General features: G+C 44.4%; 1 protein-coding gene across 1 annotated transcript in view; it reads left to right on the forward strand.

Moving 5' to 3' along the window:
* KAT6A (lysine acetyltransferase 6A) overlaps positions 1-12,027 on the forward strand; it is a 95,035-nt gene extending 83,008 nt beyond the window's left edge. The window contains exons 16-17 of the mRNA XM_068274644.1: positions 1,826-2,105; positions 7,433-12,027. Coding sequence (XP_068130745.1) covers positions 1,826-2,105; positions 7,433-9,972 — 2,820 coding nt within the window. The 3' untranslated portion in view covers positions 9,973-12,027. The remainder of the gene's footprint in view (positions 1-1,825; positions 2,106-7,432) is intronic.
* Positions 12,028-13,568: the final 1,541 nt, after the last annotated feature.

The following is a 13,568-nucleotide window of genomic DNA, read 5'->3' on the forward strand; positions in this document are numbered from 1 at the left end:
TTTTCAGTTGAAACTAGAGGCACAGCTAAGTGTTGTTCTTAAAACATTTCCTTAGCTTCCATTTTGTAGTCTGAAGTGAAAATTACATTTTATGTGGAGAATATATACCTTAAAGGAATCTAGAGGCGAAATCATAATTGTATTTTTTATTTACCTGGGGCTTTTTCCAGCCCCTAGAAGTCATTTGGGTCCCCCGCCACAGCTGCGGTCCTCTCCGGGGTCCTGCTGGCAGCTTGCTTCTGCACATGCACTGGGGCATTCTGTGCCTGCGCAGGGTGTGTTCGTGCGCCCGTGCATGCTCAGAAGGCTCCTACCCATTGGGTTTGGCGATTCGTACAGGCTGCAAGCCGGACCCCGGAGGGGACCAGAGCTGCGGGGAGGGACCCAAATGACTTTTAGGGGCTGGAAGAAGCCCCAGGTAAGAAAAAAAATACATTTATGATTTCGCCTTGTGAGTCCTTTAAAGGAATACTTAAGTCATAAATAAAAAATGATTTTTACTCACCTGGGGCATCCCTCAGCCCCCTGAAGCTGTATGGTGCCCTCGCAGCCTTGCTCCGATCCTCCTGTCCCTGCCGGCGGCTACTTCCGGGTTCGGCGACAGCCGCTGACAGGCTGGGAGCGCGATAGCAGCATAGAGGGTGATATAGCGGCTGGGAACGCGGAGAATCACTCGCGTTCCCAGCATGTCGGCGGCTGTCGCCGAACCCGGAAGTACCCGCTGGCGGGGGCAGGAGGATCGGAGCGAGGCTGCGAGGGCACCATACAGCGTCAGGGGGCTGAGGGATGCCCCAGGTGAGTAAAAATAATTTTTTATTTTTGACTTAAGTATCCCTTTAACATGCTAAAAATATGCATTATGTAGTATATTTCATCCATACTTTAATTTAAACAATAAATATGACATTTTTACACATAATGAGATGTGCTACTTGAAAACTTGTCTGTATGAGGGTCAGAGCCATCTGATTAAAAACTACTGTAAGTGTAAAGCTTTTTACTCTGAAACGCATGTTTTTTTTGTACATGTATATTTTACATGTAGTTTTTTTTTTTGTTTTTTTGTCATTGTGGTCCTTGCACAGCACACAATTAAGTTTTTATTCCACATATAGGCTTCAACTTACAAAGCCTTACCGCATGCGGTAATGCGTAAAACAGCTGATTTTACTGAGCATTTGGTGAAATGTCAATTCACTAAGGCTGTTACCGCATGGCGAGCTGAAATTTCCTACCAGTGAGGTAAATTACCAAGTTGTGCGGTGAATACCCCAACACATGTCAGTAAATTCACAAAAGATTAAAAGCATGCAGTAAAGCCAAGTAAGATGGTCGGTATTTATGTCCAGCTCTGATCTGTTAGAAACTAGCAAATAGCATGCAAAAGCATTGACAGAGAGCCTAAAGCAGAGAGCTAGTGGGAAGAGCCTCCCCCTCCTGCTTCTCATCCCATTTGATCCGATGCTCTGACGGGAGGAACAGGTCGGTGGTAAAGCAGGAGACGGAGACCTTCAAAGAGGTGAAGATCTATATAGTGATACACAGAAGAGTGGCCTTTAGTGGCATGTATGTAACCAGTGTTTAAAATATAATGAAACAGCGCAGTATTTAAATATAAATTGCAATATAGCTGTGGGGATAGATTTATTTTGATTCACCGGATTCTTCCTTTACCTTGAGCTACTAGAAATCTACCACCCTAAACCGCCTTTGTGTTTGTTTTTTTACACTTACATATGTGTGAATTTTGCATGTGTATGAGGTATTTTTAGGCATCATAAATCATGTTGTTTTCTGACTTCTACTTATTTTTTTAATGTTCTAGAAGCCTGGACCTCACAGAAGACGGCGTGTGCGGCGGCGTAAGCACCACCACAACAGCAGCGTGGTGACAGAAACCATATCTGAGACCACTCAGGTTTTAGATGAACCGTTTGATGATTCTGACTCTGAACGCCCAATGCCCAGGCTGGAGCCAGAAGAGGAAGGAAATGACAGAGGCGGCCCATTCCCTCCAGGCTCCTTCCCTTACCTCACCCCCCACACTCTTCTGAGGCGTAACCGCACCCTGGGCACTAGGAGATCCATCAGTGAGCAAATGCAAGGTGAGGCAATAGCACATAGCACTTACATATTCATGCTGGTTGTATCGGAGGAATAATAATGCAGGGTTTAAAGAACACTTTAGCTACGGGTGTGACTTTCTAAGGTGGCGACAAGACGCATAACATTTATACTGTGCTTTTCTCCTGGTGGACTCAAAGCGTCAGAGTTGCAGCCACTGCCCAGTAGGCAGTAGCAGTGTTAGGGAGTCTAGCCCAAGGACTCCTTACTTAATAGGTGATGGCTTACTAAACGGGAAGAGCTGAGAGTTAGACCCAGGTCTCCTGTGTCAGAGGCAAATCCCTTAAAGAGAACCCGAGGTGTGTTTAAAGAATGTTATCTGCATACAGAGGCTGGATCTGCCTATACAGCCCAGCCTCTGTTGCTATCCCAAACCCCACTAAGTATCCCCTGCACTCTGCAATCCCTCATAAATCATGCCCGTGCTGTGAGGCTGTGTTTACATCTGTAGTGTCAGTCTCTGCTGCTCCCCCGCCTCCTGCATAGCTCCGGTCCCTGCCCCGTCCCTTCCCTCCAATCAGCAGGGAGGGAAGGGATGCAGGCGGGGACTGGAGTTCTGCAGGAGGCAGGGAGAGCAGCAGACTGACACTATAGAGATAAACACGGCCAGCTCTGACAAGCTATTTGTCAGCAGCGTGGCTGTGATTTATGAGGGATTGCAGAGTGCAGGGGGACCTTAGGGGGGTTTGGGATAGCAACAGAGGCTGGGCTGTATAGGCAGATCCAGCCTCTGTATGCAGATAATATTCTTCAAACCCACCTCGGGTTCTCTTTAACCATTACACTATCCAGCAATCTCCAAGCATCTCTAGGGGAAATTCAATGAGTGGACCAGCATACCTGGACTGTTCTTTTGAATTAGTTTTGTGGTATGATTGCTTGAAAAATACACCCCCCCCCCCCCCCCACACACACACACACACACACACACACACACACACACACACACACACACACACACACACACACACACACACACACACACACACACACACACACACACACACACACACACACACACACACACACAAATAAAAATAAAAAAAATAGAATAATAAATACAGCCTGGGACCCTGAAAAAACATGTAATATGAGATACATTTGAGTGTAAAGTCCTTATCCTACATAGAACTAGCCTGTGTTCCCTTATTTTTCTTTTTTATTCCATTTTTTACTTAAAGGGTTAAGAATTTAGGGCTGTAAGGTCCTTCGAAGACATTAATGACGGATACTGATAATGCTCACTAATAACTAATTAGCGGTCATAAAATGCCTGTGTGGCTGAGAAAAACACATTGGAGTGGAGGGAAGAGTTAAACCAATTCAGTAGTTCATGATCTTGCCTGTACAGGAGATGAATAAGCAATTTTAAAAAATGGTCCTAGTGTTCCTGGGATGGCCAAAACTTTAAACTTTGCTGTGATAGTATACAATGTTAAATCTAATCCAGGATTTCTTAGCAGTATTAAATAAATAAGAGGGCATCTACAAACTGCAAGTGATTCCTGGCATTTAGTGGCTTTATGTTTTAGCAAAATGTCAGGGCAATGTAAACTGCTGTGTAATTTATGAGGTCAGTTCACACTATGGAATATGCTCTGTGTCCTAATAGGATTTCACAAACCCACCTCGGGTTCTCTTTAAGCACCACTGGCAAGTGCCGGTAAATAACGTTAAAGCATTTTGTCAGCACCTGCTAAAAGCACCCAGTCTGTGCCAGCATTTTTCATTGCTTCCACTGTGTGTGTGTGCCCAGATCAGTAGTTCTACAGTGCTCATCTTACCTTAAAGATAACATAAAGTGAGAGGACTAGGCAGGCTGTCATCTTTATTCTCAAGTAATGCCAAGTTCCATGCTTATGATCTGCTTTTAATACTTTATATCACTGGCCCATAATGAGAATGCAGATCAGATGCTTTGTCTCTGGTCTGACTCCACTGTCTTGCAGGTGTCTCAAAAGCTCCACATGCCAGGCAATTGACACTGTTTATAGGGGAATGAGGATGGCAGACTCTTATTCCTCAGGTTCCTTTTAATCATTGTCCTACCTTATTTAATACAATATAGTCTTCCTGCATCTAATGATATAAACACAATTGGTATGAACCTTTTGCAGAGGATAGTCCAGAATTTAACTTATTTTAACTTGCTAAAAATTGACTAAAGGAGTTTGATCATATTTAGGCCCTTATTCAATTCACTTTCTTCTTGGCAAAATTTTCACACTAAATCCGAAACTTCTTTGAGGCCACCAGCAAGCAAGAAAATACTCTGAATAATTTTGTTAGCACTGTTTCACCTACTTTCTTGTACTTTTTCAATTGCAGAGTGCTGAAAAGTTATCTTCTAGGAGAAAACTTTAGAGAGAAAGTGAATTGAATAAGGGCCATAGTAACTACAAACTAGCCTGAGCATAGGACCCTATCGGGTTATAAATTAGGGCAGTGATGGCTAACCTTGGCACTCCAGTTGTGGTTTAACTACAAGTCCCATGAGGCATTGCAATACTCTGACAGCCCAAAGCATAACTCAGGGAAGGCAGAGGCATGATGGGATTTGTAGTTTTGTCGCAGCTGGAGTGCCAAGGTTAGCCATCACTGAATTAGGGCAACAATCAAATGAACACTGCCCTTTCCTCATACTAACTAATACAACATAGACCTAAATAAAACCCTACATGTTTCACCTCTCTTGGGGGTGCATAGACGGGTAGATTAAAAAAAATACATATATACAGTTTAGTCACACATAGCAGCATTTTGTCCAGAAATGGTATATATCTTACCAAAATGCTGCAATGTGTAACTGAATTGTATATTTGTTTTTTATTTATATGCACTTTCACCCGGGCACCTTGCACTTTACTCTACCCCTGTGAAGCCTCCTCTAGGGAGGTGAACATGTAGGGTTGTTTTATTTGGGTAAATGGTATATAAGCTATTGTGAGAAAAGGCAATTATTCAATTGACTGTTGCCCGGATTTATAACCCTATAACAGGGGTGTCGAACACAAATACAAAGTGGGCTGAAATTGAGCTCTGGGACCAAGTCACGGGCCAACCTCAATGTCTAGGGGCTACCTCTCTCCCTTATAATGTTCCCTGGTGTCCATTAGCCCCCTTCCATCCCCCATACAGTTCCCTGGTGTCTTGTGGCCCTCATCTATACAATTCCCTGATGTTTAGTGGTCTTCCCTCTCCTATACAATTCCCTGGTACCTAGAGATTTCCCCATATGGCTTCCCATGTGATCTATGGCTTACCCTCCAATATAGCTTCTTTGGTGGGCCTAAGTGGGCCAAACCTCACGCAAACTGGGAAAACCACCTAAGGCCCAAATCTGATGGCTCCAAGGACCAGATTTGGCCCACTGGCCGGAGTTTGACATTTATGCCCTCTAGGGTCCTATACTCATGCTAGGTAGTTTTTAGTAACTATGTAAGTTCAACCTCCTTGCTCTCTATAGTCAGTTTTTAGCAAGTTAAAATAAGTCATCTCTTAACCACTTCCCAACTGAGGGGTTTTACCCCCTGACCACCAGAGTAATTTTCACCTTTCAGCGCTCCTTCCATTCATTCGTCTATAATTTTATCATTACTTATCGCAATGAAATGAACTATATCTTGTTTTTTTCGCCACCAATTAGGCTTTCTTTAGGTGGGACATTATGCCAAGAATAATTTTATTCTAAATGTGTTTTAATGGGAAAATAGGAAAAAATGTGGGAAAAAATTATTTTTCAGTTTTTGGCCTTTATAGTTTTTAAATAATGCATGCTACTGTAATTAAAACCCATTAAATGTATATGCCTATTTATCCCGGTTATAAAACCGTTTAAATTATGTCCCTATCACAATGTTTGCCGCCAATATTTTAATTGGAAATAAAGGTGCATTTTTTTCATTTAGCGTCCATCCCTAATTACAAGCCCATAGTTTATAAAGTAACAGTGTTATGCACTCTTGACATAAATATTTAAAAAGTTCAGTCCCTAAGGTAACTATTTATGTATTTTTTTAAAATTGTAAATTTTTTATTTTTTTTAATTACAAAAAAAAAAATTGGGGAGTGTGGGAGGTAAGGAGTTAATTTTTTGTGTAAAACTAGTTTATTTGTGTGTAAAAAATGGTTAGGGTGTAGTTTTACTATTTGGCCACAAGATGGCAACAGTAACTTTTTGTTTCGTGCGACCTGCAAGCGTCCTTCTGGACGCTTGCAGGAAGTAGAAAGAGGCTGGGACTTTGTTATTGCTCACAATGATCGCGCTGCTCAGCCGAGCGGCAGCGGATCGTTGCGGGGCTTAGATCAACGAACGGGAATGGATTTTCCCGTTCGTTGATCTCTGGGCGAGCGGGCGACGGCGTGTTTACTAGCGGCGGGCGGCGTGTTTATGAGCGGGACCGCGGGCAGCGGCGGGAGTGCGCAAAGTACGGATGTCTCCGTCCCTGGGGGTTAAAGGATGGAAAAAGGGACGGAGAAATCCGTACGGGCGGGGGTAAAGTGGTTAAACTGCTGTATCTTCCGCAAACGGTTCATAGCAATTGTTTACCTCCTTCATTCCGGCTTGCTTGTTATTGTATGTAATGATAGCAAGGTAATGAAGCTATTATCCCCTCCGCAGCTTCTATCTCCTTTTACACTTACAATAATAGTCATCCAATGATTAGTCTAGAGAGGGATGGTCACGAAAATCTTAAAATTTAAAACTCATACAAATAAGAAGTACATTTCTCCTAGAGTAAAATGAGCCATACATCACTTTTCTACTACTTACTGTGACAGCAACATAGGAGAAATCTGACATTACCGACAGATTTTGGACTAGCCCATCTTCTCGTCTCCCACGGTTTTCTTTATTTTCAAACGCACTTAGTGAATGGCAGTTGCTCTGTCCAACTGCCAAAATAGAGTGCAGCGGGCAGGGATGCTGGCCAGCATCTTTGTGTAAATCTTTTCCAGGGAATGTCTTCATAAAGAATAAAGGCCATGCTAAGAATCCCCCATGGAGAGATGGACTAGCCCAAATCTGTCGGTAATGTCAGATTTCTACTACCTACTGTAAGTGACAGCAATATAGGAGAAAAGCAATTTGTCTCATTTTACTCTGGGAGAAATGTACTTCTTATTTGTATGTTATAAATTTTAAGATTTTCACGATGATTCCTCTTTCACTCTCTCGGAGAGTTGTCTTCTGTAAAATAATGCTGCTCATTTTAGTACAAAAGTGGTGTTTGGTAATGTGAACAGTTTATTTATATAAAGCGTAATTTTTCTAGACTGCTCTAATATTTTTCTTCTCCCCCCTCAGCTGCATCAGTTCGCCCACCTGTTTCCAACCTTCGACCTCCAGAGGATGTAGCGGTCACAAATGAGACCCCAGCTCCACCTGTGAAGAAGAAGAAAGGGTGGCCTAAAGGGAAAAGCAGAAAACCTCTCCAATGGAAGAAACGACCTGGGCGTAAACCAGGCTTTAAAATTAAACGTGACCTTCCTCCCGTCCCAGAACCTAAACCACATCTTCCTCCTGGCAGGCCAGGTCGCAAACCCAGGATACGCGAAGAACCACCACCTCCCGTAGAAGAAAAAGTCCCTGAAACGAAGGAACCAGAGGAGGAGGAGCCACAAACAGTAGTAGAAAAGACAAATGAAGAAGAGGAGCCTGAGACCGTCATAACAGCTGTCCAGCCAGCATCCCCTTCTGAGAGCAGCAGCAGTAGTGGCAGTAGTAGTGATGGTTCCTCCCGGGAACCTGAAAACCATTCTGAGTCTCCAGAGCAGCAGCCAGAGCCAGTCGAAGAACAGCAGCCTGTTGTTGCTGAAGAACCAGAAGAGGAGGAGGAGGAGAGGGTGTTGGAGGAAAAAGAAATTGTAGCACCTGCATCAAATCATCAGGAAGATCATGATGCAGATGATGAAGACGAAGGAGCAAAGGAGCCAGATGAAGGAGAAGAAACCGAACAAGGTCCTGTCCCTGAGGAACCAGAACCGCAGGAACCTTGTGTTGGGAGCAGCAGTGAAGAGGAAGAGAAGGTAGAGGGTGAACAGGAGCAAGAGACAACAGAGGTCCACGAGCAACCATCATGCCTAGAAGAGGATCAGGAAAGTCCTGAAAAGGTGGATGAGGAGCCCAAAGAGGAAGAGGAGGAGGAGGAAGAGGGTGAGGAGGAAATTCCACACACAGAATTAGACCTAGAAACTGTGCAAGCAGTGCAATCGTTGACACAGGAGGAAGGTAGTGAGCGGGATGATGGGACATATGGAGACTGTGAGGATGAGACCCTGACAGCCTGCCAGACTTTACAGAGTTTCACACAGGCAGATGAGGACCCACAGTTGGGTTTGTCAGATGAATGCCATCCCTCTGCCCATGACAGTCCAATTTCTTCTGTTCATTCTCACCCTAGCCAGTCAGTGCGCTCAGCAAGCAGTCCCAGTGTGCCTCCAACTCTGGAGAGTAATGGCTCTGGGACGTACCCTCAAATCAGCCCTGATGCAGGCTCCCTATCTGCCCCATCTATGCAGAATCTGGAAACAACCAGCCCAATGATGGATGTCCCCTCTGTTTCAGACCATTCACAACAAGTGGTGGATAGTGGATTTAGTGACTTGGGCAGTATTGAAAGTACGACCGAAAACTATGAAAATCCCAGCAGTTATGACTCCAGCATGGGGGGTGGCAGTATCTCTTCCCAGAGCAGTTGTTCATACGCCAGTGGTGGAAATAACAGTGGAGCTGGGGGATTGCCCTCTTCTGCCAGCATGGCACAAAATGGGTGTGCTGTGAGCCAACAAATGGCTGGAATGGCAAGCATGCTGCAAACAACCCAGGCCTGTAGCATTAAATCACCACAGAACTGTGCCTCCGAACGTCCTCCAAGCAGCAGCAGCAGCAACAACCAGCCACCCCCTCCTCCACCCCCACCACCTCCAATGCCCCCACAACAGCCTCAACCTCCCCCACAACAACAACAGCAACCCCAAATGTCGCAGTGCAGCATGAACAACAGCTTTGGCCCTTCGCCAATGATCATGGAAATTCCGGACCAGAGTAATGGTGGCAATCTCAGCATCTATCCAGCGGATTTTGGGGCCGGTGGCTATTCCCAGCCCTCAGCCACCTTCAGTCTGGCGAAGTTACAGCAGCTTACTAACACTATCATGGACCCACATTCTATGCCTTACAGCCATGCTCAGGCAGTCACCTCCTATGCAAACAGCGTGTCCCTTTCAAACCCAGGCCTGTCTCAGCTTACTTCTTCTCATCCTCTGGCTGGGCCGCCCCAAGCACAAGCTACCATGACCCCACCTCCTTCAATGAACCTACTCCAGTGCAACATGTCAACGGGTAACCTTGGCATTCCCCACAGCCAGCGTATACAGAGTCAAATGCCTGTCAAGAGTCATATTTCAATCCGCTCCAAATCTGCACCATTGCCCGCTCCACCATCCCCTCACCAGCAACAGTTGTATGGGCGCAGCACGCCAGGTATGCAGCCTTCATCCCGGGGACTTACCGTCCAGCGGAGCATGAACATGGGTGTCAACCTAATGCCCACTTCACCTTACAACGTCAACACCATGAACCCACTCAATGCCATGGGAGGGTACCGCATGTCCCAACCTATGGTTAACAGTTCCTATCATAGCAACGCCGCCTATATGAACCAGACATCACAGTACCCCATGCAGGTTGGCATGGGCATGATGGGTGCCCAGGCCTATACCCAGCAACCTATGCAGCCGAATCCCCATGGAAACATGATGTACACACCACCTCCTCACCACTCCTATATGAATTCCCCTCCTGTCCCCAAACAAACTCTCAACTCCCCCTATATGAGGAGATGAGGGAGGCACCGGTGCCACTCCAAAAGTTGTGCGCCTGCCCCTTCTTTTCTCTTGCAGACTATAAATACGGCCTTTTATACTGACAGGACTTTTGTCCCCTCTACCTTATATCCCTTTGCTGTAGATTTAATATTATGTTTTTTTATTGTTATTTTATTTTCCCCTTCCAAAAATATACTTTTGTGGGGTTTCCTGTTATTTTCTCTTCTGTAGAAAGGTATGTTCTCTTTTTCTTTTTTTTCATCCTTTCTTCACTCTCCAGTTTATATAAAAGTGTCGGTGGATTTTTTTTTTTTTTTATCCCTTTTGTTTTATATATATACAGAAAACAAAAACACAAAAAGAGCAGATACAAATGGTTTTAGCGGTAGAAATTCGCACGGTAATAGGAAAATAAAGACAAATCTTGTTTTTAGAAACCAAGTTTAAAAGAAAAAAATATTAAGAAAGACAAAAAAAATGTAACCCTGTAGCCTTATTCCGCCGTGGGCTTCCACAGAGCCGTGGCGACTGTGTACTTTTAACCGTGCGTCCGCTACTTCATTTGCTCATCATTTTCAATCTTTGATTGGGTTGGAAGGGAGAATTTTTTTTTAAGTGCTCTGTGGCAGAGGGACATTAACTTAGTCTTCTGTCGTATCTCTGAATAATTTCTCAACCGCCATGTGTTTTTCACAATGTGGTCTCAGAACCGCTTTAGAAGTGGTATTACAGGCTGGGATATAGGCAGTTGACTGGTTATGCCTGGCTTTCTCACCATGGAAGAGAAGTCCCAGGATGCCCTTCTAGATTGTCTAGCGATCTGAGCTTGGACCTGCACTAGTCATAATTGTGATTTTAATATTCATTCATAATTTATAATTGTGCAGGGTTACTTATGAAATGTGTGTATTCCTTCCTTTCTTTACACTTGAGGAGGACTCTGAAACGGAGTGTTGGCGCTGTCGGCTAGGACAGCTGCTGCCTTGTTATATGCCTTACTCATGTTGTAAACATATGCTAGCAGCTTCTGAATGTGCTTAACAGTATTAAATAACAGAGCCTTGTAACTGAGGGGAATGTACACTACGGGGCTTTGTTTTTGGAAGGGGAAGCATGTATTATCGACTTGAGGTCTGGAAGGACAGCAACTTTCAGGCCATAGAGGGCCTTTTAGTTCCAGAGTCTTTCCATACCAAAATGTGTAAAATAGGAAGGGGTGCAAATCTCGATCTTTCATAAGCAAGCATGCACAGTTTGTTTTAATTTAGAGACCTTGTAGTTTGTTTATGCATATGAATCTGCTGTTCTTTCCTGATGTGTAACCCGTTAGCCGCTTTAAAAAAAATTATCCCGCTTAAGATAAGTGCTCTGCTTTTAACCTCAGCTGGCAGAAATCGTCCTGTAAATTCTTGGAATGCTTTGTTGTCTCTGCTAGTAGAAAATTTGGCCTGGAGCACTTTCCAGCCTCTAAATAAATTGGCTGCTAAAGGGTTAATAGACGCACAGAACTCCTTCAACACATTTTCTCCCAATTTTATCCAGTCATATGAAAAAAATCCTGCAAGTGTCTCAAACCTGCTTGCTGACTTCCATGTTATCACCCCTTACACCATCCCTTCTGTTAACTATGCTTTCCTATGAGAAGGGAGGTAGCAAGGAGCGATCAGGTGGGAGTCAGCAGGTTCAGCTGTGGCTCGAGTACTTAGCAGTTGATTTGAACTGCAGGAGAGGTTTCCTATGAATGGATAAATCTGAAGAAAAGGTGTTCGTGGAAAGTACCCACATCTGTGTGGTTGATAGACTCTTCTATTTCTGAAAAGAACAGCAGATTTATATGCATGGATCCACTACACAGTTGCATATTTTTAGATGAACTCAATAGTGACTAGTTCACTTCAATTCCTCATCGCCCACTGCTGGTGTATATAGCAAAAAGAATGACTACAGTATTTAAACACTCACACCACATGTACAGTTAATAGCGGTTTGTGGTCATCTTTGCTATATAACATAGCCTATATACTGTACCCATGGGTAACTGCTTCCTAAACTTAAAGGGATACTGTAGGGGGGTCGGGGGAAAATGAGCTGAACTTACCCGGGGCTTCTAATGGTCCCACGCAGACATCCTGTGCCCGCGCAGCCGCTCACCGATGCTCCGGCCCCGCCTCCGGTTCACTTCTGGAATTTCTGACTTTAAAGTCAGAAAACCACTGTGCCTGCGTTGCCGTGTCCTCGATCCCGCTGATGTCATCAAGAGCGCACAGCGCAGGCCCAGTATGGTCTGTGTCTGCGCAGTACACTCCTGGTGACATCAGCAGGATCGAGGACATGGCAACGCAGGCGCAGTGGTTTTCTGACTTTAAAGTCAGAAATTCCAGAAGTGAACCGGAGGCGGGGCCGGAGCATTGGGGAGTGGCTGCGCCAACACAGGATGTCTGCGGGGGACCATTAGAAGCCCCGGGTAAGTTCAGCTCATTTTCCCCGACCCCCCCCCCCCCTACAGTATCCCTTTAATGCTCCTCTGCTGCGTTCCATTTGAGCTGACTTTACTTTTCTTGATGATAAGCACTTATTGCCACAGATTTAAGGGAGGTCATAGGAAGCGTTTGTTTGTCATCAGACTGCTGGTCATGTGACTGCCTGTACAGTTAGATGTGGTAACACAACCCTACATTGGAATCGCTGCCAAGGAAGTCTATCCCTCCTTTAGCTTAGTGATGCCAGAGATCAGTAGGTGAACTTCACTGGGCAAAGAACAGGCCCTGTCTTTCATGTTGTATAAATCCATACATACCTGCACTGGGGTGACATTCTTTGGATCCCGTCCATCCGTCAGAGTGCAGATTGACAGAACCTATATTTTTAGTACTTCTAAATGTATTTTGCTTTGTAATATTTAGACTAGAGTCCCTATGTATATATATTATATATTGTCACTCTGCGCCTGGTGTCTTCATTTCTGTGGAAGGTTGGCTTGTTTCTGTTGCTTCCATTCCAGTCTAGCATTAAAGGGAAATACTACTTGTATAGCGTGCTGATGCCATGTCATAGCAATAATACATGCCTGCCTCTCTGTATGTCCCATGAGGTAGAAGTAGATGACCGCCATAGCTGGGCAGATCTCAGGCCACACCTTCATAAGAGCAGTACCTCCATGAATACCACCCCCCTTCATTGATTTCCTCCCTTCAGGCGGCATTATATTCAAGAAGGGAGAGAAGTGATTGGACATGCGTCAAGCCTTGTTTACGTTCACATACACGGGGGAAACCTGCAGTACGTCAGTGTCCTGTTCTTTGCCTGTGTGGAAACCCCATGATCTTTGTAAAACTGGCCACCAAGTGTCTGATCAGAAGCTGATAGCATGCTAGAGAGTCTCTGTATGGTTGATGAAATGATGGTTCATGTTCCACAAGACACAGTTGTTAAGGCTCATGCAGAGGAAGTTGTGTTTAAAGCAAACCTGAAGCAAAAAAAAAACCTTATAATGAATTGTATGTGTAGTGCGAATAATGAATAGAACGTTAGTAGCAAAGAAGTTTTTTTATTTTCAGTTCTATAGCTTAAAAAAAAAAGAAAAAAAAATTGCATCATTCTGTCATATTCACAGT

Source organism: Hyperolius riggenbachi, chromosome 3, assembly GCF_040937935.1.
Source record: "Hyperolius riggenbachi isolate aHypRig1 chromosome 3, aHypRig1.pri, whole genome shotgun sequence".
Taxonomy (NCBI): Eukaryota; Metazoa; Chordata; class Amphibia; order Anura; family Hyperoliidae; genus Hyperolius; species Hyperolius riggenbachi.